The 27,988-nt window shown below is 55.6% G+C and overlaps 1 protein-coding gene across 1 annotated transcript; it reads left to right on the forward strand.

Annotated features, from left to right (window-relative positions):
* The first annotated feature begins 1,811 nt into the window (after positions 1–1,811).
* On the forward strand, positions 1,812–27,988 carry OGDHL (oxoglutarate dehydrogenase L). Its single transcript, XM_040242838.1, has 23 exons — positions 1,812–1,886; positions 4,938–5,142; positions 6,892–7,059; positions 10,620–10,722; positions 11,149–11,264; positions 11,380–11,534; positions 12,213–12,359; positions 14,042–14,132; positions 16,513–16,692; positions 16,845–16,973; positions 17,842–18,021; positions 18,281–18,433; positions 18,960–19,062; positions 19,199–19,327; positions 20,328–20,478; positions 22,009–22,136; positions 23,013–23,191; positions 24,570–24,641; positions 24,761–24,886; positions 24,994–25,066; positions 26,285–26,448; positions 26,637–26,791; positions 27,239–27,988. The coding sequence occupies exons 2-23, from the start codon at positions 4,939–4,941 to the stop codon at positions 27,360–27,362; spliced, it is 3,030 nt and encodes a 1,009-aa protein (XP_040098772.1). The 5' UTR covers positions 1,812–1,886; position 4,938; the 3' UTR covers positions 27,363–27,988.

The following is a 27,988-nucleotide window of genomic DNA, read 5'->3' on the forward strand; positions in this document are numbered from 1 at the left end:
ATCTGCATGGCTTCCCAATCCAGGCCTATCTCATATGGCTGACTCCAGGTCCCCTCTTCCTCACTTAAGGCAAAGCCAGATCATTTAATATCTCTCTTCTTGGAATTTGGATTTTAAACATAAGATCCTTGAAGAGTTAGTCCATTTCTGGCTCAGTCCTTCTTCCTGAGACTAATTCTCCAGTTTTCCTGTGATTCTAGTTGTTGTTTAGAAAAGTTTCCAGTCAGTTCCTTTTTCCTAAGCTATCCAGATAATTTTCTGGCGCTTTTAATCAAAGAACTCCCTATGAACCCAGCCCTTCTGCATCAGAGAAACTCTTACTTATCCTTCAGAATCCAAACTAAATATCCATTTACTCATTCAACAACTATTTACTGAAAATATGCCATGAATTGGGCACTATGCTGACTGCTGGAGATATAATATTAAACAGATATGCTTCTTGGCCATATGGACCTTAAAATATCTCCAACTGAACAAGTTTTTTGGAAAAGGGACTTTAGGTGCAGGATAGAGTTAATTATATGACTCCATCCTGGCACCCTACCAGTATTGGTATGGGCAATCGCTTAATTACCTCATATCTGCATCCCTCGATCATCCCACAGGGAAATTCTGCTGTGTTGAGATTAAAATTCAGAGGTGCAAGTGTGGAAACAAGGAGACAAGTTTGGGGGCTGTTGCAATAATCCAGGGGGCAATTGATGGTGGTTTGAAACACAGGTGAATATGTTCCTCTACCAGGAACTCTTTAAGTATAAACAAGATCAAAGCCCAGGAGAAGTACAGCAGGAGCTCCCCAAGCTAACAAACAAGTCGTTGATAATGGGATACAAGTCACTGATAATCAGAGAAAAGTGGACTAAAACAATTTTATGACACTGTATCTGTTTTCTGGCAAAAATTATGGCCAGACACTGCCAAGTTTTGGCGGGGATATGCAGATTTAAAAATTCTCTTTCAGTGTTTGTGGGAACATAGAATTGAGAAGTGACGTAACACTGCCGACTGAAGTTAAGTGTACACGTAACCTGGACTTCCCAGGTGGTACTAGTGATGAAGAGCCCACCTGCCAGTGCAGGAGACACAGGTGATGCGGGTCTGATCCCTGGGTTCGGAAGATCCCCTGGAGAAGGAAATGGCAACCCACTCCAGTATTCTTGCCTGGTAAACTCCATGGAGAGGGGAGCTTGGGGGGCTACAGTCCATGGGGTCGCAAAGAGTCGGACACGACTGAGCGTAACACAGCTATACACATACTCATGACCCAGCAATTCAGCACCCTGTTAAATATTCCAGACAATTTCCACACAGGTGCTTAAGGGAATGGGTAGGAAAGTGTTCACTGAGGCGGCAAGCAGGTGAAAGCAGAGTAGGCCTCCGTAATTTGGGTAGTGGATGGGTAAAATTTGTATCAGGTTTTGTGATAAGCACCTAATATGCCTTATCTCATCTTTTCTTCAAAATAACCCTAAGACTGGGACTTTTAACAGTATCCTGTTTTACAAACGATAAAACGGAAACTATCCTTCCATACGCAAACCGTCGTTTATTTTCTGGTTCACTCTCCTTAGTGTTCGAACGAAGACATTGGGGGTTCAGGGGCTCAGCAGAGTGCCAAGTTTCCCAGACAGATGGGACCCTCTCTTCCTGGCCCCGGGAGCTTTCCTGTCTGGGCCTTCAGCACCGCGGACAGCGCCAGCGGGGCAGGGCTGGGCGGGGCGTCCTCAAATACGTCAAGACGCGTGGAATCTCCCAGGCGCTCAGCCCACGTCGCCGCGTCTCGTGACCCAGGTAATTGCTACCTTGCGCTACGCATCATCTGCTCGCAGCCCCCTGACCCGCAGCCTCTGGATCGCGCTGCCGCGCCGACCCCCGCCGGCCGGGTGAGCGCGGCGGCCCCTCCCCTCCAGGTCCCTGCGCCTCCTCCGCTCTCGGGGTCTCTCGGGCCTCCCCTCTGCTCCTCTCTCCCGGGTCCTGGGGCGCCGTGAGGCGGGAGGAGTGAGCGTGACCTTGGCTCCGTCTTTAGCTGGCTGCGGCCTCCCCAAGGACACCCTCCAGCCCTTCGCGTTCATCCGACCCTGCGAGTGCAGTTCTTGTGAAACGTTTTGCGTAAAGGAGCGAAGCTCTACCGGTGGGGTTTCAGACATCAGCGTGGGGTCTCTAGCCCAAGACTGCAGACTGTCCACGCCTTTCGTGGCCTGGGGAGGGGCCTACTGCCCTTTCCCTCCTGAAGGAACCTGGGCTGCGGAGAAGAGCGCTGGGGATGGGGATGGTATAGCGTTATGTGCTTGGTAGGACAGGCAGGCAGCTTCGAAGTCTCAGGACCTCGTTGGGGGAGGCGGGAGGTGGGCAGGGCCCTTATATACGGCTTTAATCGCGGTTTCTGCTCACAAATGGGGAAACTGAGGCCTTGAGAGAGGCAAGACTGGCTTGAGGTGGCAGCCAGCCTGAGAACTGCTTCTCCATCTCTCAGGGAAATGTGGGGGATCCCTGCATCCCCTCCCCACATATCCTGCAGCATATTAGGACAGGCCCCTTTTACCTTTGTCCTTTTCCCACCCCTGGGCTTTCGCTCAGGCCCTCCATCTCTGCCAAGGAAATAAGCACACCCCCTTTCTACCCTGCTTCCTACCACAAGATCTGCCTCCTTGACCTTCTCTTGGGTTCAGTAAACTAAGGCTGGGACTTGTCCCTGAGAAAAGGCCACCCAGATCCCAGGACAGGGCGCCATAGTAGGCCGACAGGGGCGTGAGTCTAGGCTCTGCTGCTGCCCGGCTTCAGGGTCTGGGGAAGGATCTGTTAACCAGTCTCTACAATGGGCATATTGCAGAGCAGGCCTCAGCAGGGCAGCCCAGGCAGAGGCTTATGTGAGAGAGGCCTGGTGGCCAGGGCTTCTGCAGTTGTTATGCTTCTGGGCGTGGGGGTGGGGGTGGGGATGGTACTACTTTGTCCTTAGGGAGGAGACCACCAAGACCTGTCCAGAGCAACCTGCCTGTTAGTCCACTGGAGGCTGAGCTGGGCTCTTCCCTTTCACCTGAGCGGGCAGGGCAGGCTGGGACTTTGACTGCAGATACTGAGGCTGACTCTGTGCCCAGAACCTCCAGGGCTCCTGCATCCCCAAGCCCTGCTGGGGCTGGGGCAGGGGTGGTTGGCTGGCTGCCCTCCTGTCAGGCTGGGTGGAGGCCACAGCAATGTGCAGTGGCTTCCCCGATTACTCAGTATTTGTAAAACACAGTGTTCCTGGGCTGGGCTGGGCTGGGCAGGACACAGGCAGCCCCCCACCCCGACCCCCCTGCCCCAAGCCATCCCATTTCCCAGTGGGAGTGGTTGCCGGCAGGGAGCAGCTCTGTGTTTACACCACGACTGGGCAGTGAGGGGGGCACGGGCTCTGGAACCACAGGGCCCCACCACTCGCCAGCTTAGCCTCACTGTACCTCTGTTTCTGTATTTGTAAAATGGGACGATAGAAGTGCCCACCTCTTGAGGCTGTTGAAAGGGATAGAGGAGCACAGTGCCTGCCCCCAGGTCAGTGCTCGCTCACTGTGCTCTTATTCTCATTCCCACAATGGGTATCTTGCTGTCAGGCTTTCTCACCTTAGGATGCGGAGGTTAGAGTTTCCCCATTGGGTTGTTTAGAGTCTTCTGATGTTCCAGGCCAGTAGCGCCTAGGCCCTATGGCCGTTTGGGCAGGGGCAGCAACCCTGTATTTGCCCCGGTCTCAGGGGCTATTAGAGATTGAGAAGGGGTTGGCACCCTGACCCTCTGACCAGGGTGGCCCCAGCCCACACCTGGAGGGTGCCACTCCAGGAAGAGCCAGCCCCTGGCAACCCTCACTAAAGCCCAGTGTCACTGGGCTGGTGGGGCTGGACAGGCCGCTGAGTGTGTGGAAAGGAAGCTTCCGGCACTTGGGACTCAGGTTCCAGCTGAACCCATCTCCTTCCTCCCTGCAGCGCAATGCAGTTTTGCTTTTTAATTTTCCTTTGTTTGGACTTGCTGCTGGCTGCCCTCAGGAGCCCACTGTCCCTCACTCAAGGAGACCACCCTCCGCTTCCCTCTGCCTCCTGTCAGTTTGGAGGGAAAGGGGGAGGAGATGGGCCGGGAGGGGTGCCCTGCCCTGCCCTGGAACATGACTCCTTGTAAAATAGAAGGTCCAGCCAGCTGTTCTGGAGACTTGGTTGAACTGGTGGGGAGGGGAGTACCCTGTGGGCTGGGCACACCTGGCCCCAGGGGCATTGACTTCTGGCCAAGCCTAGGCAGGGAGGTACACTTTCTGGGATTGAGTTATGCAAGGGGAAGCCAGCCCTCTTGCCTGCATGGCCCCTGGTGGGGTGGCTCTGGTGCTGCACCCCACTCACAGGCTGGGATTCTCTGCTCAGAAGGGCATCAGCAAGTATTCAGAGGGAGCTGCTCTGTGTTCGGGCAGTGCTGGGGAAGACAAGGGAGCTCTGCTTACGACTGTTTTGGTGGGTATTATGAGGGAACAGAGGTTCTAAGAGAAGGCTCTTCTCTTAGAATCCCTGTCTTCTGTGGGGGTGGGGGAGGAAGGCCCCCACCCCATATAGACATAGACTCCTGAAAGCCCATTGTTCCTGCATTTTTCCTGGGGAAGAGCAGGTGGCTTAGTGGGATCAAGGGAATCGCTTGTCACTTTTGGTCTCAATGACCAGAGATCCAGCAGTGCCATGGGCCTTGAGATAGCACAGCCTGGCCAGAGCCCTTTCTTCTGGCCTTTTCCTGACCAGGCATGGTGCACCCAGTCCTTGAAGGACTTCCCTGCCTGGCTGACTGTCTCTCTCTCTCTGTCTTGTACTGCCTAGCCCAGGGTCACCTGCCCAGTAGGCCCACTAAATGCCGTGTGAATGGACAAGTGGCTGCCGGAGCCTCCTTCCATCTGGTCCTGTGGTTTACGCTTCTGTTTTATTGCCTGTGTCCAGGATGAGTCAGCTGAGGCTGCTGCCGTCCCGGCTTGGGACACAGGCCTCAAGGCTCCTGGCCCCACACGGAGTCCAGACGTTCAGCTGGTGCAGCAGGTCGTCTGGGCCACCAGCTTCCTTCGCAAGCAGCGGAGTTGGAGGAGGCTCCAGTTATATGGAGGAGATGTACTTCGCCTGGTTGGAAAACCCCCAGAGTGTACACAAGGTTGGCATCCCTCTATGTGCGAGAGACGGTCCTGAGGCTGGGCTGTGGAGGGGGCAGCGGGGAGAAGCAGCTTGCCTGCTGAGGGACCCTGGGTAGTTTCTTTGCCTCTCAGGTCCACCATTGTCTTTGTTTGTGAAAGAGCTGGTCCTCATATTAGGTGAGGAAAGCTCATTGCTCTGCTGTTGCTGAACCAGCCAGTGGCTGGTGGTCTGGCTTGAGACGCCCAGATGATGCCCGGCTCAGACACACTTCCCCTCTGTCACGCTGCACTGTGTTAGGTGGCCGCTTGTCCTGTGGTTAGGAGCAGGAACGTTTATATATATATATATATATATACACTGAGCGGGTGAAATAAGTACACAGTGATGGTAAAAAATAATAATAATGAAAATGAAAAAATACAATCCGTTGCCAGGGCAAAAGTAAAAAGTGAAGCTGCTCTCTCTCCATTCACACTCCTCAGAGGAAGGAACACGTTCACATGATTCAAAACGAAAAGTATTAAGTTCTACAGTGAAACGCCTTCCTCCCATTCCATCCGCTCAACTCCTCCCTGTCTGGTCCTCAGTCTATTCTTAATTTCTTCTGTATCTATTCAGATTTTCTTTAGATAAACTTATTGCAAACATAATTCTGGATTTCCCCACCTTTACACAAGAATATGGCACGCAGTGTCCACCGTTTGGCCGCAGGCTTTTTCATTCAGCGTCTCTAAGATTCTCAGCGTCAGCACCTCGAGAGCCCCGTCTTCCCCCAGCTGTGTAGCGTCGCACTGTTTGGATGGACGTGCCGCGTCCACCCCCAAGGACGGGCGTCTGGCTCGATGCCCGTCTCTGGCTGCCGTGCCTGGTGCACTGCATGGCCTCTGCACTCATCACCTCGAGTGTGTGCAGCTCACTGTGGGAGAAACTCCACAAAGTGCAGTTGTTGGGTCAGAGGGCATCTGTCCACGTAGTTGTGACAGATGTTGCCCAGTTGCTTCCCGCAGGGAGCGTGCCATCTTAGCCTCCCACCGGTGCTGTTTGGGAGGATGCCAAGGAAAGCTCGTCTCCTGTGTGTTCTGCTGGGCCACGGAGGTGCCGGTGCATTTGTCCGTCTGGTTTTTGTTTCTGCACAAAGAGCAGCAAACCATACATCGTCTTCTGTCTTGCTCCTTTACAGCATATCTTGGCAATATTCCACATCCATAATAAAAGAGGCATCTTTAAAAAAATACCACATGATTTTCCAGAATCTCAATTTACCATTTATTTAAATGGTTTCCTATTGATCACCACTGAGATTGTTTTTATGCTGCCATTTTTATAAACTGTCCTGCGGGGAACATCCTTGTACCTGTAGGCACACCTGTCCAAGTACATCTGTAGAATAAATTGCTGGCAGTGGAATTTCTGGCTCAAAAGATACATACATTGAAAGTGTTGAGGACCTGCCTGCCACATTGCCCTCTGCAAAGGCTGCCTCTAATCCCAGTGTGTCCCAGGGATAGAAGTCTCTTTCATACCTGAAGCCCCTGGATCACAACTTATAACTCCCCTGCCAGTCCTCTACCAAGCTGGGTCCTGGAGAGATCTGACTCTGGATGGGGGCCTGGGCTGGTTGAGAGGGATCCCTCGACAGGGTCTTAGGAAGGTCCTGAGAGCTATAGTGATGAAGAAAGACCAGTGTCCCCTGGGGTCCCAGGCTGGGCCACACCCGACGACTCTCAGTCCCTAACTCGGCTGTTTTCCTGTTTCTGCCCCCGTCCAGTCCTGGGACAGCTTCTTCCGGAAAGCCAGTGAGGAAGCCTCTTACAGCCTGGCTCAGCCCCAGGGTTCTGTTGTCTCGGAAAGCAGGCCGGCAGCATCCAGCCGGACCGAGACCAGTAAACTGGTGGAAGCCCACCTGGCTGTGCAGTCCCTGATCCGGGCCTACCAGGTGAGCGACTGGAGGGCGCAGGCTCCTACGTGTGGCAGGCGCTGATGACAAGGAGACTGGCTCAGCTCCAGGCCACCTCAGAGCCTTCTCCGAGCCCTCTGTGGGTGGCTCTGACCCCCCTCCTGCTCTTTGCCACATTACCATTCACATCGCTTGCCATCTCCCTTCGGACTGGTTTGTTTGTGGTCTTTCTCATGGAGTGTTATCTATCTCCCACACCACTGTGCCCCAGTACCTGGAGGGGTACTTAGTGGGTGATCAGTTTCAGTGAGTGTTGAAAGGTGAATATGTTGATCCTTGTTAATGTCCGTTTTCTCCTCTTGATGGGGCATTCCGAGAGGACAGGGCTGATGTCCAGCAGGGGCTTAACCAGTGTTTGTGGGACGAATGAATGAATGAATGAGTCGTTCACTAAGCAGCCCTCCCCCCCTTCACCTGCTCTGTCCTGGAGACTTAGGCTCCCGTGGCTGGGTTCCCAGGCTCGGCCCCCGCTATGTCAGAGTCCTGATGATGTTCCCTGCTCTTGGTCTTGACTCAGCAGGACTAATTGGAGGGCTGTTCTGGGTGTTCACACCATAAAAATGTAATCATTTAGGATCTCTCTGGGAATCGGTGGCAGAAGGTATTTCATAAGAGGAACTTGTCTTGAAGACATGCAGAAGGAAGGGTAAGGGCATCCTGGCAGCGACTGAGTGGGAGGGTGCCGCACAAGCCGCTGCAGGACCCGGTTGGGGAGAGGGAGGCTTAGCACACGGGAAGGGCGCCTTGCCTCTGAATGAGGCTCTCTGCGTGGGTTGGCAGCTGCCCACCCAGGGTGTGCCGGCTGTGCTGGGGTGGAGGAGGACGGTGCACAGGATCGGGCTCCCCTGTTGGCCTCAGGACCCATGCATCGTGGGCCACTTGGGAGCAAACGGCGTTGGTGGTAATGACGTTTGTCTTGGCTGGCTAATAGGCAGGAAGCTATCTAACTGTTGACTTTGAAAAAGAAGAACAAGGAACATAAAACTTTATACGAAATATAAAGTATCATTCAGAGTGTGGCCCGAGGGCCTTATCTTCCAAGCAGAGTCTCAGTTCTGCAGCGGGCCTTTGGTCTTTCGTTGTCTGAGATCACAGCACCAGAGTCCTTCCAGCAGGTTGGTCTCTGGATTCAGGAAGGTTACTTTGTGCTGGCTTGATAAAAATCTGCCTGATGCTGAGTGCTTACGGGGTGGGCTGCAGCGCCTCACAGGCCAACTCGGGGCTGAGCTCTGGTTTGACTCACCTGCATACAGTACTGGAAAAAAACCCAAGCTGCTGCTTATTTGCAAACATATAGAGTGCAGGAGAATCATGTCTCAGACCCTCAAGCCCGTCATTACAGTGCCGCTCCTGACTCATCTCACCCACCTCCGGCTCCGCCCACAGGCCACTGCCTATTTGGAAGCAAGTCCCAGATGTCGTTTCATTTCATTCCTTGAGCGTTTCGGGATGTATTTCCAGAGATAAAGCCTCCTTTAAAAATTTACAAATATGCATAATAGCATTATCACTGCTAAAAATAGTAATAATCTTTAATGTCATCAAATACCCAATTGGTATTCATTTGTGCCTGTTTGTCTCTAGGATTTCTTTTTTCTGCTTATTTGAATCGAGATTCAAATAAAGCCACAGGGTGTGATGTTGACATGGCTCTTCAGCTCTTGTTCTCTACTCTGCAGGTTCTTCTCCATTTCTTTTTGTGTTCCCTGTTTGTCCTATAGAGTTTTCTTGAGTCTGGATGTTGCTGATTGCATCCGCATGGTATCACTTTATCTGATCCTTTGTCCCATGTAATTTCTGTAAAGTGGTGGTTATATCTAGGTGCTTGACCCAACATAGATTTGATTTCTTTGTTGCAAAATCAGCTTCCTGGTGGTGATGGCACTTCATCAGTTAGTAGCTAAGGATAATTATTTCCTGGGTGCATTAAGTCATTAGGAGCGGTAAAAGTGGTGATAGTCTAATTCTGTCTTTGTTTGGTACCTGAAATATTTCCATGGGGAGAAACTTTCCTTTGTTAGCTCATTTAGCCTCAGGTACAAATTGTGTAGGGAAGGTAGGGTCAGTGCTTGATTGTTTTTCCTTTTATTGATGGATTTTCAAAATTATGATTTGGTTCCCTAGCATCTTCCAAATATGGCAAATAAGGGCTTTTCTTCTTTTTCTTAGTATGATATGAATGCTTGGATTTAAACACATTTGATGAATTTCAGCCTGCTACAGATATTCTCCTTGTTGTTGCTCAAAATGTGTCCTATTCCCAGCCTCAGTGGTGTTTGGTAGGAGAAGATGATTTGAGCTCATCTTGTAAATTTCTAATAAGCCAGTTCTCCAGGGAGTGAGGGAGTATTTGCTGTTATTGGTTTGGACGTGACTTTTGGGTTCTTTTGATGGTTAGAGACAGGAAATATGTATTTTTTTAAAGATACCATACTTCATAGGTTTGTACTGATGCTTCTATACATGTCAAATATAGGACTTAGGGTTTGTCTTTGACCTCGTCCATCTTATATCACCATCTCATTTTTAAAATATCAAAAATAGAGGTTCTCAGAGATGCAATACAATGACATATTTGATTTTTCTCATAATCCATACATGACAAGCTCAGGATACAACTCTAGTACTACCACTTCTGGTTGGTAATATAAATGAATTTATGATCTTTTGATTTCTGCAGTCCTGTTTGCCTTTGGGGAGCATTCTGCTAGTCAGTTGGAATAGTTCCTCTCTATATAGTTATGCCACAAAATGGATGCATTAATTCATTTATCTTACTTTCCATTTTTAAAACTTAATTTTGTTTTTTTTAATTTATTTATTTTTAAATTGAAGGATAATTGCTTTACAGAATTCTTAATTTTGTTTTATAGTGATATAAAATATTTATAAGATTCCAAAGGCAAGATATAGTCTTAAAAGTCTAGCTTCTAGCCCTGCCACTCTGCCCTATTTTGTCCTTTCCCTGTAGGTAATAATTTTTCTTATTTTTTGGTTTTATTATTTTACTACATATTGTTTTAATGCTCACATTTATTTGTAGACATTCAAATAGATAAATATATGCAAGTGTATATATTTACTTTTGTCTTTCCTTTCTTAGATAACAGGTGGTTTATCGCAAACATTTTTATATAATTTGCTTCTTTGCTTAAGAATATCTTGTGGCGACAATCTCATTGTAGCAGTTAGGAATTTTCCTTACTCCTCTGAGCAGCTCTGTGCTGCACGAGTTTCCCATATCCATTTGCCACTGTCCTGCTGATGGGCGTTTGGGAAGCTTTAAGAGTTCTGCAATTACTGATAGCACCATAGTAATTAGTTTTGTGTATGTGTCCCTTCCTGTTTCTGAAAGCTGCATGATGTACTTTTAAACCAAGTGGAGCTCCTGCCACCTCAGTTGGTGTGCTGGGGCCCCACAGGCCGGCTAGGGCCTGGGTGCTGGGCATGCAGAAACAAGTGAGGGGCCTGGAGTCTCAGTGTTGGTGGGGGTCTGCCCGGCTGTGCTCCACTCTGCCTTGGCCTTTTCTCCTCTCCAGATCCGGGGCCACCATGTGGCCCAGCTGGACCCCCTGGGCATTCTGGATGCGGACCTGGACTCCTTCGTGCCCTCAGACTTAATCACCACCATCGATAAACTGGGTGAGAATCGACACCCTCTCCTGTTGCCCTGGCAACGCGAGCCAGCTGATGCCTGTTCCTAGTGACGGACACTGAGCCTGTGGTGCCCCTGGGTCTCGGGTCTCAGCCATCAGCCTGAGAGGCTTTCTTCTGACCCTTGCCCATCTATGCGTCGGGTCCCTGCAAGGGAGGGCTCTCCATCCTCCCCAGCTGGTGCACCCACTCAGCAAGTTTGAGACACCTGTCCAGGCCCTTCCTTGTGATGGCCAGCTCGGTTCTGACTCTCACGCCCTGTGCCCTGCGGACCGAGGGCCCTCGACCTTTAGGCTGGACCTGGTGGCAGGGTGCTGGGGGCACTGGTAGGAGGTCTAAGGATGCAGCTAGGCTCACCTGCGCCTCACCTCCCTCTCTGTCTGCTGCCCGGACTCTGCCCCACGGGCCTCCCAGCCTTCTACGACCTGCGGGAGGCTGACCTGGATAAGGAGTTTCAGCTGCCCACAACCACTTTTATTGGAGGCTCCGAAAACACCCTTTCTCTAAGGGAGATCATAAGGCGTCTGGAGGTGAGCACGGGCAGGCGTGTCGGGCACGCGTGATGAAGCTCTCCAGCGTGCGTTGGGGGGAGGGAGGGCACTGCCTCTCCTGTCCCAGGCCCTGAGGCTGCCCATCTCCCCACAGAGCACATACTGCCAGCACATTGGTCTGGAGTTCATGTTCATCAACGATGTGGAGCAGTGTCAGTGGATCCGGCAGAAGTTCGAGACCCCGGGCGTGATGCAGTTCTCCAGCGAGGAGAAGCGGACCCTGCTGGCCCGGCTAGTGCGCTCCATGAGGTCAGGCCCCCAGCACCTCCCTGGGGAGCCCCAGTGGCTGGGGGGCCTGCTCCAGGCCTGTCTGAGACATCCCAAGCCCTAGCTGATGAGGAGGTACCTGGCAAGTGAAGGCAGGGCTGGGTGGGGCTCCAGGAAATGACACCGAACGAGGATGGAAGTGACATAAAGGTGTCCCTGCGTGGAGTGAGTGCAGCAGGGACTTCCTGCAGGTAGGGCAGAGCTGGACTTCTGTGAAGCTGGGTCTGCCCAGGACCGTGGGGCCCTGGAGGAGCCCCTGGCCCAGCTGCTGGGAATAAAGTGGCTCCCTGAGCAGTGACATGTGGGCTGGAATTTGAATTGAGCCGTGAGGAGGTCTTTGAAACATGAGAGAGCTCCAGGGCACGTGTGTTGGAGGGCAGCGAGCCGAGAACAGTGGAATGGCTAGTTGCAGCAGTTTGACTGGAAGGGGAAGAGAAGGTGGTTCCTGGGAATGGATGCAGCCAGAGGCCTCTGGTTAAGCTGGGAGGAGCCTCAGCCTCCCCCAGACCTATGCTCCTTGCTGGTGGGGCATCATGGTGTCTGTGTTGGGCCCTGGACTGTGCAGAGAGACGTGACTTCGTAGCTTCCCCATCCTGGCACCCTACTCCAAGCCCCCACGAGCCCCTGCCTCTCCACCCTTTTCTTCCCCTCCCCAAGCAGGTTTGAAGACTTCCTGGCCAGGAAGTGGTCTTCTGAGAAGCGGTTTGGCCTGGAGGGCTGTGAGGTCATGATTCCGGCCCTGAAGACCATCATCGACAAATCCAGCGAGATGGGGATCGAGAACGTCATCCTGGGGATGCCACACAGGTGGGTCCTCCCTGGCTCAGCCTGTGCTTCTCCCCCAGGCCCGGCAAGCTGAGATGGGTGTGAGGCTTTGAAAGTCAGAGTAGGGGTGTTGTTGGGACCCGGGGGTAGAGGCAAAGGGGTCTGGAAAGTTCTGAGTCCCTGGGCCCTGGCTTGCTCATCACAGGAAGAGCCAAGCGCATGGCCAAAGCCTCTGGAACAGGGTTCTCTTGGGCTCAGCTTCTCTCTGCCCATGCTGCCGCCATCCCCAGCAATCCTGAGATGACAGAAGGGGCTATGCCATCCTACTTGAGGTTCCTGTGGAGTGGCACAGCCCAGAAAAGTGAGATGAGGGCAGAGCCTGGACACATGGGCCTGGGTTGGCCTCACCTGGTGGGAGGGCTCTGGAGGTCAGCTGAGTGTCTCTTTCCCTGGCTTCTAGCTGACCACTCATTTCCCTGGGACCTTGATCAAGACTTGGAAGGCTGGCCTGGCCGCTGGGCAGTTACCTCTCAGCTGGAGCCTGTGGGATAATGAGGAATATAGCCAAGGCAGCCAGGGGTCCTGCTGAACGGGCAGGGACAGGACGTGCTGTCTGTCTGACAGGCAAAGCCTCGGCATTTCCCATGCCCATTTCCAGCTGCTCACAGCGGGGCCAGCCCCCTGCACCTTCAGCACTGGGGCATCAGGATGAAGTGTGAGGAGGGTCCCCACCCAGAGTCCAGGCTTTGTCTCACAGGCTCTGTGCCCTGGAGGGAGCAGAGACGACCCCGTGCTTTCAGGACGGCATGGCTTCAGTAGAACTGCGGGGGCGGGACGAGAACGGTGCTGGGCCAGCAGGCAGCTCTGGGACTCTGATGGTGCTGCCCGGGCTCCTGGCCTGAGGAGGCTTCTCGGGGCCAAGGACTGCCCTCGGCCAAGCCTCCGTAGTTGAGAAGGGGCCTCTGAGGCTTGAGGGCTTTCCCCAAAGGGGCTGACGGGTGCTCATCCGGTTCCTGTGTCCACACAGCCCTCCCTCTACAGAACAAGAGAGAAGCCCGCTGGAAGAGGGCTGCCCTTCTGTCACGGGGCCCCGTGGGGCTGGAGGTCACACCGGAGTATGTGCAGGCCTAGGGCTGGCGTCTGCCGCTGGGCTATGGGAAGCGAGTTCTGAGTCACGCCTCGTGCCTGGCTCGGGCTGGTGTCCACCCCTGCACGTATTGCCCCATGATGGCAAGTTCAGGCTGGACTGGAGAATCCCTGGACCTAGCTGCTTCCCCACAACCCCCCGGGACCCCCCTCCCCACCCACCAGACCTAGGCTCGTCTGGACAGGTCCTCTGGTGACTCCTCAGGGCAGAAATGTCACCTCGTCTGTATCCTGCTCCAAGATGCTGCTAGGCTGGGCTGGGCAGCCGTGTGGGAGCGGTTGCGTTGCGTTAGGTTAGGGTCAAGATTCTGGGTTGGGCTCAGCTTTTGGGTCAGGGAGGGGGTGAGTGGACACTCAGCCATGAGGCTGGGTGGCTCCCTGCTCATGAAGGCCTCCTGAGTCTGAGGGGTGTGGGTGTCTGCTGGCCAGCTGGAGCTGCTCACATGCCTTGCAGATTGAGACAGGAGCAGAGGGCCGTTCCTGCTGGGTCCTCGGTGGGCAGGGAGCATGGTTATGCTGGGGTGTGTTGAGGGAGGTGGCCCCTGTGCCGGGTGAGAACCCTGTCCCCTCTGGCCCAGGGGCAGGCTGAACGTGCTGGCCAACGTTATTCGCAAGGACCTGGAGCAGATCTTCTGCCAGTTTGATCCCAAGCTGGAGGCAGCGGACGAGGTGGGTGCCAAGTGTGGGCACCAGAGCCCCTGGAGAGCTGGGTATTTGCGGGATGGGCAGGCATGCAGAAGAGTGGGAGAAAGGCTGGGGGTCAGTGTGAGGCTCCGGAGGTGCTTTGGAGCCAAGTGCTCTGACCTCAGATAACTAGGAGAATCCTTAGATAATCTGGGCCAACCTGCTATCTCCAGCCAGGGAAACTGAGGCCCAGAGAGGTGCAGGGGAGTGCCTGAAGTTACTCAGTTCAGCCCACGTGGCTGTGTCTCTGTGCCCAGAGTCCTGCCTGCCTGCCCATAGGGACTCCTCACTTGCTTGTTTGCCCAGCACAGTGTTGGGAGGTCAGACAGTTTCCTGTGCCCACTGATGAGCAGAGGGTACAGCTTTCCACCCTCACCCACTTCCTGGTATGTTTTACATGTCATGTAGGCCTCGTATCTCATGCTTTTATGCGTGTTGGGCCCTCAGCCACGTTGCTGTCTTCCTTTCCTCTCTCTCTCTCACATCCTGCCCATCACCCCGTTTGATGGCTCTCCTGGTTCTCCAGGCAGGACAGCTGTCTGTGCCTCCTCTGTGCTCCCTTTGCCTGAAGAACCATGTCTGCTCTGACCTTTTCCATTCTGTGTGTACGTGTGATTGTGTGTCTGTCTGTCTGTTTTCCCATCCAGGCTGGTAGCAAGGTGAGGGCAGGGACCTTTCCCCCGGAGCCTGTGCACCCAGTCCTGGAGGATGGTTGGTTAAAATGAGCCGCATTAAATGACTGCTCTAGAACCATCAGCACATTAGACCAGAGCAGGACTAGAGTCCACATCTGCTGGCTCCCAACTCATAATCTTTCCGCCATCACGTTCATTTTGCTCAAGCACCTTCATTCTCTGAGTCTCACTTTCCTTTCCTGTAAAACAAGGATAAAAATTCCTGGTCCCAGAACAGGTTGTGAGCAATTACAGATGACATGAGTAAACTATAAAACCTGGCCAAAGAGCTCTTTAAGCAAATTTACTTTTTTCTTAATTGAAAAAGCAATGTGAGCATCCCTTGAAGAAAAGATTTCATAGAGTGAGTTTCCCTTCTGAGACTGCTTTCCTGCTCCCGGGAGTCTCTGCTGTGGTCAGTTTTCATGTTAAGGTGTGTACTTCCAGAAATGTTCCACGCAGTGCAAGCACACGTAGGCGACCAGCACAGCTTTATTTTTAAGAGGCCAGGTGAGCAGCTCGAGATGCCGCTGGGCACCTTGCTGGTTTCACTTAACGAGCTGTCACTATTTTAGAGCTGCACACCAAGCTCCCCAGGCTTCTAATGCCCCTCTGGTTTCCACTGTCTCTTGTTGATGAGCATTAGGTGGTGGGATGAGTGTTCTTGCACACATGTGTGTGCATTTTTAAATAGTGTCTGAGAAATGCAGTGGCTGAAGCTGAGGAGGCAGGGCTGAATTGCCCTTCAAACAGCTTGCAGACAGCAGCGAGTCTGCCGGCAGTGTGCCAGAGTCCCAGGCCACGCCCCCCTTCCCTTACTCCATCCACCCTTTCCATCTTTGCCAATGTGATAGGTCCAGAAGTGACTGCATTTGAACATATTTCTCTGCTATAAATTTGAGTGTCCTCTCACGTTTTTAAGCCATATATTAAACCATGGTTTTAAACCATGCCTTTTCCTATAAATTCCTTTTCCTGGCTTTTGCTTGTTTTTTCCCTGGAGTCTTGGTGAAAAGTGCTTTATGTATTGAAGGAGTTAGCCCTTTGCTTGCATTTGTGTGATAAGTATTTTCCCAGCTTGATTTTTTTGCCCCCTAATACTGTGCATGGATCTTCTTCCCCCTTGACAAGCATATTAGATTTTGGCTGTCTTATCCCTTGTGGCTTCTGAGGCTTGCATGTTGTTTAGAAAGGCTCCTTGCTCTAAGATCATAAAGTGTGTTGTGTTTCCCCAGCACTGTGTCTTTGTCTGCTGTGTGCCCTTTTTTGCTTACTTTGGTGTAAGGAATTTAGTAGGGGTCCTGCTCCAGTGTTTTCCCAGAGGCCTGGCCCATGGTCTTAACTCCAGTGAAGGGCTGTCCTTCATTTCTTGGCCTTCACTGTCACTGGTTGGCCCCTTCCTAAGGGTGCCTTACCCGTCCCCAACTGTGCCATCATTCATGCGGAGAGTATGGTCGCTGATAATGTGCAGGGGTTCTGATAAGGGATCATGACCCAGGGAACCCGCCGGCCTTTCTTAGAGCAGCTGGAGGACAAGCGGGGCGTGTACCAGGGTTGGGGGAGGGATGCAGGGGTGAGCCCGGGACAGGATGACTTTCCCAGGGAGCAGACTCCGGGGATGTCCCAGCCCCGCTGTGGACTTGCATGTCTGGGATGGTGGGGACTTCATCACAGGCCACGTCGACCTTCAGGGTTCCGGAGATGTCAAATATCACCTCGGCATGTACCACGAGCGGATCAATCGAGTCACGAACAGGAACATCACTCTGTCGCTCGTGGCCAACCCCTCCCACCTGGAAGCTGTGGACCCCGTGGTGCAGGGGAAGACCAAGGCAGAGCAGTTCTACCGCGGGGACGCCCAGGGCAAGAAGGTGAGCTCTCCTGGGCCCTGAGGCCCTGGGTTCTGTGGGCTGGGCTCCTGAGGGGTGAGCTCCGAGGGGTAGACTCCAAGGTTCAGGGTTGGGGCTGGGCGGCACAGGCTTGAGCATGGGGGCCCCTCCTGACTGATAACTCTGTCCTGCAGGTCATGTCCATCCTGGTCCATGGGGACGCCGCCTTTGCCGGCCAGGGTGTGGTCTATGAGACCTTCCACCTGAGCGACCTGCCCTCTTACACCACCAATGGTACTGTGCACGTTGTCGTCAACAACCAGGTGAGGGCCAGGGCTGCATGCTGGCCCTGTCAGCGTTATCTATTCCTGGATCCAGGCAGCACTCTGAGGAGCAGAGTGGGACAGTCTGCTTCTAAGCCCACTGCTCTGCCACTTAGCAGAGCGTAACTTCAGCGAGATGCCTGATCTCTCAGCCCTGGTCTCCTGGTCTGTGGAATTGGGAGGAGTATCCATCTGTGTGTCTGTCTGTCTCTCTGTCCTTCTCTCCCCCACCCGCATGTATGTGCACACACACACACACACACACACACATGATAAAGCTGTAGGGATAGAGGAAGATGGGCGTGACCAGCGTCTACCCCAGAGGCTGCGCATATGAAATTAGATGATGCCTTTAGCCCCATGCGGCCCAGTCTCAGAACACAGCTCTCTCAGCTTTGGCTTTTAAGGCAACTGTGGTTAATGACAGCTTGTCTTCTGAGCCTGTAAAGCCCTGGGTTAGCGACTTCATTTGTATAGTCATTTAAGTCGTTTAATCTTCACAGTATAACCCTGTGAGGCAGGAATTTAATGAGCCCTTTTAATCAATAAGGAAACTGAGGCTTTGGGAATTGAAGTGCCCGACCCAAGGTTGTAGAGTTAGTAATTGGTGAGACTGGGTTTTATCCCAACTTGGGCTCCCTACTCCCACTGTATAAAAATGATGGCAGGAGAAAGAGCAGGTGTGACTTGCCTGGTGTTGCTGCTGTCCCTGTGATTTCAAGGTCACCCACTGTTACCTGGTCATGTCCCCATCACCTCCCGGCCACGCCTGATGGACCTCAAGGCAAAGGCACCCCTTCCCCAGTCGCCAGGCCCCCGGCCTTCCAGGCGGCCGTAGCTGTGCTCTCAGCGCCGCCTCCTTCTGCAGATTGGCTTCACCACGGACCCCCGGATGGCCCGCTCCTCCCCATACCCCACCGACGTGGCCCGCGTGGTCAACGCACCCATCTTCCACGTGAACGCGGACGACCCAGAGGCTGTGATATACGTGAGCAGCGTGGCAGCCGAGTGGAGGAACACCTTCAGTAAAGACGTCGTGGTAGACCTGGTGGGTACGGGGGCTCGGCTGTCCCCGCTGCGCCAAGCTCTCCAGGGCCGTAGCATCTTCAGCAGTCAGGGCTGGGCAGCAGGCCTAGTGCCACTGGGCACAGTCTCTGCAAAGGCCTGTGGCGGGGGGCATTTGGTGATGGGTGATCATGAGGGCTGGTGAGGTTTTGAAGGGTGTAGCCTGCCAGGTGTGCCCCAGTGGGCAGTGACTGTGTCAGCCACACTGCCTGGGCACAGGGACCCACCCTCTGCCCCTGCAGGTCTGTTACCGCCGGCGTGGCCACAACGAGATGGACGAGCCCATGTTCACGCAGCCTCTCATGTACAAGCAGATCCACAGACAGGCGCCTGTGCTGAAGAAGTACGCAGACAAGCTCATAGCTGAGGGCGCAGTCACCCTGCAGGAGTTTGAGGTGGGCCCCGTCAGCACCTTGCTGGAGCCGACACTCCGAGGGGGCTGCTGATGTGACCAGCCCAGGGCTGGCTGCTGGCGACTTAAAGAAGTAGCCGGTATCATCCTTGTCCCCAGCAGCCCCAGTTATCAAGGGGGACAGAGGACCAAAGACACTTACAGCCTGGTGGGATGTAGCCAGTGCGGCGATGCCTGGAAGCCCACCCTCAGGCAGGAGTCCAGGAAGGCTTCCTGTGGGAGGCGGCCCTGAGCCGGGTTGTCCCCAGTGTCTTCTGTGGACATGCTGGCCCTCCCTCTTTCAGCTGCTCTGGGAGCAAAGACTATGAGTCTTTCCTGGGTTCCCACAAGTCCCTTGCCGAGTGCGATCCCGTGGACTCTTTCCAAGATCCCCTGAACTCTGGGACTTTAAACTCTGGCCATAACGTCCCTGTGGGTTAGGGAAAGACCATTCCTCTAGAGCACGGTCACTCAGCCTGTGACTGCCCAGGGTGTCATTGCCTCAGTCCAGGCCTTCACCCTTATTTCAGGAAGAAATCGCCAAATATGATCGGATCTGTGAGGAGGCATATGGCAGGTCCAAGGATAAAAAAATCCTGCATATAAAGCACTGGCTGGACTCTCCCTGGCCTGGTGAGTGAGCAGCGTGTGGCTGAGAGCCCCCTAGGGCTGTGGGAGAGGCAGGCCTCTGAGTCCTAGGGAGATGGGCTGGTCCGGGGAACTGAGGCCCCGCCGCCTCCCAGAAGTCACAGAGTCTCTGCCTTCTCAGGCTTCTTCAACATGGATGGGGAGCCCAAGAGCATGACGTGCCCAGCCACAGGTGTTCCCGAGGACACGCTGACCCACATTGGTGAAGTGGCCAGCTCTGTGCCCCTGGAGGACTTTAAGATCCACGTGGGTGAGGCTGCTGTCTGGCATGGGCCACTGTCCCAGACATCAGGCCCCAAGGAAGGTGGTGTCAGGGGTCAGGGAGGCCCAGCCTTATCCCTGCTTGGCTGTGGGTAGACCAGCTGAGCTCTCCGTGCTTGCTTCATGCGCGTGAGGGATCTGTGATAATAACTCTTCAGGTGAATAGATGTGGGTGCCATGCTCCCCAGTGAGTGCCGCTGACAGGCCTCCATGGACACCTTGGGTCTCCCCAGTGCCTTTGTTAGGGGTACCCCTGGATCAGACAGGAGGAGAGCAGGGAAAAAAAGGCTTCCCGTGGAGGGGGCAGTTGGGTCTAGAATGTTGGGGGGCAAGTGTGCCAAACTGGACAGATGATGGGGGGGACCCTGGTCTAGTAGGTGGCCACTGGTGTGCTTCCAGGCTGTAGCTGTTGTGGCCTCCACTCAGGCAGCCTGAAAAGCCCCCGTGGTGGTAGTGGGGCCCCCGTGCACCCTCTGAGCAGGCTGTGGGTGTTCCGAGAGGATTCCACCACTTCGGGGGCAAGCCCAGGTGTCTTGGGGCACTGGCTCTGTGCACAGTCACAGCAGGTCTGTGTGGGTGTGGGGCCAATGGCAGGCCAGCCTGGGCCAGGTGCCTGGGCTCAAATCCAAGCACCTTCTGTATGAGGGTGAGTGAATGACTTCCCTCTTCTGAGCCTGTCTTCTCACCTGAAAGGCAGTGAAAGTCGGTACCTGCGTTTCATTGGAGAAATGTCCCCTGCGCAGCGTATGTGGCACGCGCACGTGGCCGACGCTCACCTCCTCCTTCCCGCAGGGACAGAGGTGGTGGGAACACACGCGCGGGCCAGCCTAGTACCTTGGCTGCAGTGGTGGGGCTGGAGGAGGGGTCCCCTGCGCCCTGCCGGGCCCCTGGCTGGGGGGAGCGGTCCACAGTGAATATGGGGACCATAGCTGTCCCAGGCGAGGTGGCCAAGCTCCTGCGCCCCTCAGGCTGGCCCTTCCCGCCCCCAGGCCTCTCTCGAATCCTGCGGGGCCGTGCAGACATGATCAGGAGGAGGACGGTGGACTGGGCCCTGGCCGAGTACATGGCCTTCGGCTCACTGCTCAAGGAGGGCATCCACGTGCGGCTCAGCGGGCAGGACGTGGAGAGGGGCACGTTCAGGTGAGGCTGGGGGCGGAGGAGCCCAGGCCCGGTGGGCACGAGAGCTGGAGTTCAGCTGTGCTGCGGGTCTCTCAGTTCGCCCAGGGACTCTGGATGATCATTTCAATGAGGGTTAAGAGGAAAGCTTCTTAGAACTGAGTTTTTTTTCAATCCCTGGCCGAGTGTCATGGTCTGGAGGAAAAGCCGCAACCACTGACCACCGGGCAGGAAAGGCCCACTTGTGTTTTCCCGACGCCCGCTGGCAGGAAAGCTGCCTCCACACGGCTCCACTCACTTGTGGCAAATCAAGGAGGGTCCAGGGCCACTGGAAATTGGTACACATTGATCTATACATACTCCTGAACATTAAATTTGCTGGTGTCCTAAGCACTATTTCTTCATCAGCTCCCCAAGCTTGAAGGCTGGATACGTTTCAGGAATGACAGGTTAATAACTTGGCAATGCGAGTGATTGTTAACTCCAGTGTCCGCAGACTGATTTGCTCTTTGTGTGTTTTGCTGAACTTCCTTAAAGGATTTTCCTTGTTGGACCAGGTGCTACAATGAGCTGCCTCCGTGCCTCACTGAGGAGATGGACGTGGTATTTCTAGGCTCTACCCCGATGCTCCACCATTCAAAACTAAGGAAGGAAAATCTCAGAGTCAGAAGGGATTAACAGTTGATTGGCTGAGCCCTTCGAATAGATCTGGAACACCGATGATTGAGCAAATGGAGAATAGCTCAAAGAAATATTTATTCAGATAGCCAGGCCATCTGAAAGCTCCTGGGCCTCCTCTCCGCCCCCTTGGGGCCAGCACGCAGAGCTGACTGCTCTGCGTAAGCTCTTGGTTGGTGTCAAGTCTTGTGGTCATCAGTGGTCCTCAAGATCCTTTGTCTCCCTTTGAACTACTGTCAAGCCAACTCCCCACCGCCATCTTTCTTGTTTGCAGTTTAGAGTTCACATTTCCTCTGTTTGGGACCCCAGATGTTTGGGATCTCAACTCAGTCTCTGCCATGTTAGTGAGTCCTGGAGATGTGGCTCCCGGAATTCAGTAGGCTATCCCTCCCTTGTCTCAGTCCCTCATCACTGCTGGCCCTGTTCCAGCCGGGGCTCAGGGGCCCACTCCACTGCACCTCCGTTGCCTGTCAGTCCCCGTGAGGCTTGGCGTTCAGCCAGGGGCCCCTCCTTATGGGCTGCAGTTCCTGTCTCCTGTGATCCTGGGCAAGGCAGGCGAGTGGTGAAGGAGCTAGCAGGGGGCCAGGGGGACAGTGCCCCTGGAGTATGGCTTCCTAGGGCCTCGGGTTCCACCCAGAGCCTGGGAGGTTGGCCTGGCCATCTCATGGGACCCTCCTTATGCAGGAAGCTGAGACTCTCATGTCTGTGCTCCAACACCCTCAGGGCGTGTGTGAGGCGGGTGCCGCTGGGAGGGGAGGCTGCCCGGAGGAGGGGCCAGATGGCTCTGGCTCTCCACGGCGGCTGCCAGCCTGTGGGTGCTGCCAGGTGTCTTGCCCGGCCCACCGCCTCCCACCCTTTCCTGGTCTGTCTCTCCAGCCACCGGCACCACGTTCTTCACGATCAGGACGTCGACCGGAGGACGTGTGTCCCGATGAACCACCTGTGGCCTGACCAGGCCCCCTACACTGTGTGCAACAGCTCCCTCTCGGAGTACGGAGTCCTGGGTGGGTCACAACTCTGCTTGCAGGTCAGAGAGGCTCTGGCCCCTCAGGGCATCTGGAGCTGGGAGGGGCCGAAGGAGCTCAGAGGCCCCCGGGTGGACCTGGGTCATGGGACAGCCCTGAGGGACAGTGGTTGGGTGGCTTCCACCTGAGGCCACATCAGAGATGTGCTCCTGTCCCATCTGGCCCTCAGAGGGCAGTTGAGGGTCAGTCTTGCCTGGATGGGGACTCTGGATACCAGAGCCTGTCCCTGGGTGGCATCATTGGGCTCAGACAAAAACCCCATTGAATCCACTAGGGGCCACTGCCACTGGCTGGCCCTAAGCCTCCTGGCCTGGCCACCACCACATTCCTCACCTGCCTCATCTTCCGCGCCCAGAGGCCCCGTCCTCAGACTAGGCTCTTCCTAGGCTCTGGCTCCCCAGACTACACCCTCAACTCTCCCTTGGCTCAACCTTTAGCTGGCCTGCTTCCTCTGAACCTGCCTCCTCCAAGAAGCAGGAACCCCCGATACTGGCCACCCCTCCTGGGGAGCAGCTTCTGGGGCTGGTCCTGCACCCTTGCTCATTTTGGGGGGACTCCTTGGCAGGTGGCCCCTGAGGCCCCTGCAGGGTATCTTTGGACTTGGCTCCTAGTCTAGCTAAGGGTGAAGCCAGCTGTACGTGAGGTCAGGGCTGAGGTTGACATCTCTGGGCCTGTTGTCAGCTGCCGGAAAGGGAGATGCTGGCCTTTGGTCCCATGGAGTCCCCGGGTCTTCCAGCCTCCAGCGAAGGATGGGCAGGGCAGGGACGGTGGGTGAGGATGGGCCGGGGCTGGCCGGGGCCCCAGCCCTGGGTGGCCGCGCGGGGCAGGCTCTACCTCCCAGTGTCTTCTGTGTAGGTTTCGAGCTGGGCTACGCCATGGCCAGCCCCAACGCCCTGGTGCTCTGGGAGGCTCAGTTCGGTGACTTCCACAACACAGCCCAGTGTATCATCGACCAGTTCATCAGCACGGGTCAGGCCAAGTGGGTTCGACACAACGGCATCGTGCTGCTGCTGCCCCATGGCATGGAGGGCATGGTGAGAGCCGCCACGGGAGGGCAGGGCTGGCCTGGAAGAGGGTGGCTGGACGCTCGGCCACTTGCAGGGTCGAGGGGGCTGTGTGCCTTCCAGCCCCTTGGAACCGCACAGGACGCAGGTGGGGCCTGCGTGGGTCTGTGTTAGCACTATCGAAGCCGATCACGCTACTGTTCTAGGTCAGAGATGGGACGGACGTGTCCGAGCGCCTGCTGTGTGCCAGCTCTGTTTAAAACCTTCTCTGTGTATCAGCTCCTCCAGTCCTTACAACAGCCTAAAGAGGCAGATCCTGTTCCCACTTTCCAGATAAGGAAGCTGAGACGCAGAGAGGTAGAAGAGCCTGCCTAAGGCCACACGGCTAGCCACTGAGATTTGAACCTCTGTTGTTGGGGGGTCACATGTTGGGGAGAAGCAAGACATGCAGGTCGTCAGGGGAGGGGAGGGAGCGCATCGTGAGGCCCCACCCTGTGGGCTGTGTGGCCTGACCAGGCAGAGCGCAGGCGGGGCTTGGTCACTGCCTGGCCGCACTGGATGGCCTGCTCAGCCTGGACCGGTCGTGCATTCAGGGGTTGGTCAGCACTGCTCAGAGCCAGCTCTCGTGGTGCTGGGCCCTTCCCATGCCATGTATTATCCTGTGGCATCCTCACCAGAAGATCGGTTCTGTTCCCGTTTCACATGCGTAAAGAGAAGTCCTGTGACTGCCCAAGGTCCCCCAGTTGTAGAGGTAGCTGGCTTCTTACCTGGAGCCAGGCTGGATGAGGAGCTGAGCTGGCCTGGCTGGTACCTGTGGCTGTGGGTCCGCGGGGCTTTGCCCCTAAGGGAGGGGCAGGCCACCCCTGTCCCATGGGGAGCCAGCTTGGAGGACAGCGGGGTGTCCTGCTGCTCTTATGGAGCAGAGCAGCCATGTGGGTGAGGGTAGGAGGAGGAGTCAGACCTGGGTTTGCAGTTGCCCCTTGCTGACTGAGTAACCTTGAGGTTGCTTCTTAATATCTTCGCCCTTCACCTTCATCTACATTACAGAGCTGCTTTCAAGACAGAGACTATTGTGTGTGAGGTCTGTAGAATGATGTCTGGCACACAGGAAGCACTCAGCAAATGGTCCCTGCTGCAAGGCAGAACGTTCTAGAGAAAGAGCATCTTAACTTGGCCTTTTCACCTTTTCCTTCTGCCCTGTGTGTTCACACGTTTGGCTCTGGCTGGACCCTCCTTCCTGCTCTCGTCCCACACTCCTTCCTTTTTCCTGTGGTTCAGATTCTGGAGTTAAGGCATCTCCTCCAGAAGCGCTCTAGATCCTGCCCTGAGCCCCAGGTCCCCATCTCGTGAGACAGACCCCCAAGCCCCCTGAACTCTGGCCAGCCTGGCCATCTGGCTTTTGTTCCAGGGCCCAGAGCACTCTTCAGCCAGGCCTGAGAGGTTCCTGCAGATGAGCAATGACGACTCAGATGCCTACCCTGTGAGTACTGCCCGCTCCCTGCCCCTCCCCAGGACAGGGCCACACGCTGCTGCTCCTGACAGGGCCAGGATCTGGGTACCACAGGCAGGTCACCTCCCAGCTGCGCCCTGTCCCTCCAGGCATTCACGCAGGACTTTGAGGTGAGACAGCTCTACGACTGCAACTGGATCGTGGTTAACTGCTCCACGCCGGCCAGTTACTTCCACGTGCTGCGCCGGCAGATCCTGCTGCCCTTCCGCAAGCCGGTGAGCCACCCGCGCGGGTCATCGCTGGGGTAACGCGGGGGTCGAGTGCAGGGCGCCCTGGCCGAGTCGGGGCAGGCCGGCAGCCAGCCACCGTGTTTCCCTTCCAGCTGATCATCTTCACACCCAAATCTCTGCTGAGGCACCCAGAGGCCAAGTCCAGCTTTGACCACATGGTGTCTGGTATGTGCCTGGGCAGGTTGGGGAGGAGGCTGAGGGCGGCCCATGGGGCAGCCTCTCTTTCTGTGGCTCTCTTAGCCCTGCAGCTTCTGACACGGTCCCTGCCAGCAGCTGGATTGGGAGGTTGGTGTGGCGGCCAGATGTCTGGGCCTGCCTGGGTCACTTGGGCTGAGCACCAGGGTCAGGAGCGTGCACTGGCTGCCCAGGAGGGCCGGCCTGGCTGCGCCGGAAGAGCTCAGAGGCTGGAGGCCTGCCGCAGCTCTGCGGGTTCATGGGAGGCCGAGTGCCAGTCATTCATCCACTGGTTTCACTCCTGAGCCCAACAGGCGTCACTGGCCCTGGGGACCTGGCACCCCCTCCAAGGCCTCTCAGCCCTGGTGCTGGAGCTGAGATGTGACCCAGTGGAGGATGAAGGGGGGCCAGTTTAGGGCCTTGAAGCTGCTCACAGTAGAGCTGTCTGGGAAAACGGTCCTGGGCTGTAGGGGAGGGACAGGAGCTGGTCCGGGGACCTCAGTGGCGTGGGCAGGCACTCGTCCTCGCTTGCGCGTGTGTAGGCATCTCCTCCGATGTGGCCAGTGGCTGAGCCAGCAGTGCAGAGCCCTGGCCTTGGGCTGGACTGCCTGGGCTGAACACTCGGTGCTGGTGGGGCTTGGCAGCCCGTGAACCCTCTGCCTCAGGGTCCTCACCTGGGATGCAGTGACCCCACAATAGCTTCCTCTGGTACCTGGCGTGAGACCAGGAAGGAAAAATGGGTGGGACCCAGCTGGGAGCTGGGCTCTGGGGCTCAGGGAGGAAGAGCCGTGCCAGGGTTTACTTTCCAGTTTGATGGCTGGGGGAATCGAGTGTGCCTGGGAGGTGGGCATGACTGGCTGGAGAGCAGGTCTGGGACAGACAACAATTCTGTAGATGGGAAAGTGATATCACCTTCTCTGTCCCCTCCAGGGGCTCTCCCCGTCAGCCCCGCATCACTTTAAACTTGGTGTTCCCAGGGCTTTGCCCTTGGCTGCAGCTGCTGTCTCCACTCCTCTCCCTGGGACGTCTCAGGGTCCACTATCTCCTGTTCTGTTGTTTGGCTCAGGAGGTTCATGTTGCAGATCTCAATCTGGGGCTTGGCTCGGTGGCCAAGGAGAGCCTGGAGGAGCCAGGAGCGTGGACTTGGTTCCCGGGCTGCGCTGGCCCCTCTGGGGGCCGACGCCCCTTCCATGCCCTGTGGGTCCCCAGGAACCAGTTTCCAGCGGGTGATCCCTGAGGACGGGGCTGCGGCGCGGGCTCCTGGGCAGGTGCAGCGGCTCATCTTCTGCACGGGCAAGGTGTTCTACGACCTGGTGAAGGCGCGGAGCAGCCAGGGCCTGGACGAGCGCGTGGCCATCACACGCCTCGAGCAGGTGAGCCTGGGCCCCTCAGCTGCCCAGCCTGGTGGGCAGGGCCCAATCGCCAGCCCCCTGGCCCTGGGCAGCGTGCCAGGGCTGGAGCCAGTGAGGAGGGTGGTGGCTGCTCTCCGGGGGGGGGGCCTGTCTGTGGGCGTGCCCCCCTTCCCCTGGCTCTGCCCCTCATTCTTCCTGCCCTGCCCCAGATCTCTCCGTTTCCTTTCGACCTGATCAAGCGAGAGGCAGAGAAGTACCCAGGCGTGGAGCTGGTGTGGTGTCAGGAGGAGCACAAGAACATGGGCTACTACGACTACATCAGCCCACGCTTCATGACCACCCTGGGCCGGGCGCGGCCCATATGGTACAAGGCCGGTGCGGGGGCTGCTCGCCACCCACCCCTCGCGTCTGCCGGGGCCCCACCTGGCCTGCCCTGCCCCATCTGCTGTGTGGCCCGGTACCTGCCACTGCCCTTCTCTGGGTCGTACTGCAAACCGAGGAGCCGGGCGCCCTAGTCCCTGCTGGCTCTGGGACTGTCAGTGACAGAGCGTCTTCCCCATTAGGGATCCTCTTCGGTGGGGCCTTATGGAGAGCAAACCTTTGTGTGTGTTCTGAGGCCAGAACCGAACTAGAGAACCTCCTGCATGTCTCAGATCTCCTACCTTTGATCTTAGGCCACTGACTTTGCCCCTTGGAGCCTCAGGCTCTTCATTCCTGCAGCGGGGTGACGATAAGCATAGACCCCATGCGGTCCTAGGGTAGCCGTGAAGCCAGCCCAGCCCTTCCCATGAGCTTGTCTCTCCTCCTCCAGGTATGTTGGCCGAGACCCAGCAGCTGCACCAGCCACAGGGAACAGGAACACTCACCTGGTGTCTCTGAAGAAGTTTCTGGATACTGCCTTCAATCTCCAGGCCTTTGAGGGCAAAACATTTTAGAGCCTGTCTGAGTCTTGCTGTGGGGTTGCCTGGGGACATGGAGGATGTTAGGGGTTGGCTGGCTCTGCTGCCCAGGAGAGAGACTGTCAGGAGCCCCAAGATAAAACCTACCCATATGGTGATTGAGGCCCAAATGTAGGTACCACCAGCTTTGGTATTAAGCCATCTTGGGCCTTTGTGTTTATTTCAGAATCTCTCAGGGCTGAGAAAGCCAGAGGTGTCTGATAGATGGGCTGTAGCTGTGGAGTGTTTCTCCGGCTGCCCTGGTCTCCAGGGTTTTATGTGGCTTCTCTGTCTGTGTCATTCACGTCTTCGCAGACAGCCAGCCAGCTACCGAGGAGCCCATGTCTTTGGTCTCTGTCCAGCCCGGCAGACTTGGCTGTTGCTCACCCTGCCCTTGTTCATCTGTAGATTCAAGCCCTGTTCTCTGTTGTGCTCTTAGGAATAGAGACTTTAGCAATGACAGCCAGGTGAAGCGAAACCGCGCAGCTGATTTCTACGGGCTCTGCTCTGTGGGACGCGTCATAGCGAGGTGTGTCAGCTTCCGTGTGAGATGTGGTCATATTTACCACGTACCAAAGTAGAAAACCAAATAACAGAGAAATTAAAAAGTGCTTAAGTGAGAC

The sequence above is a fragment of the Oryx dammah genome, unplaced genomic scaffold (genome assembly GCF_014754425.2).
Source record: "Oryx dammah isolate SB20612 unplaced genomic scaffold, SCBI_Odam_1.1 HiC_scaffold_6, whole genome shotgun sequence".
NCBI classification, from domain to species: Eukaryota; Metazoa; Chordata; class Mammalia; order Artiodactyla; family Bovidae; genus Oryx; species Oryx dammah.

Coding starts and splice junctions, on each gene's coding strand:
- OGDHL (XM_040242838.1), top strand. CDS start 4,939: ATGAGTCAGCTGAGGCTGCTGCCGTCCCGGCTTGGGACACAGGCCTCA. Junction 11,535..12,212: donor CGGCTAGTGCGCTCCATGAG/GTCAGGCCCCCA, acceptor CTCCCCAAGCAG/GTTTGAAGACTTCCTGGCCA. Junction 20,479..22,008: donor GTGGAGAGGGGCACGTTCAG/GTGAGGCTGGGG, acceptor CTGTCTCTCCAG/CCACCGGCACCACGTTCTTC.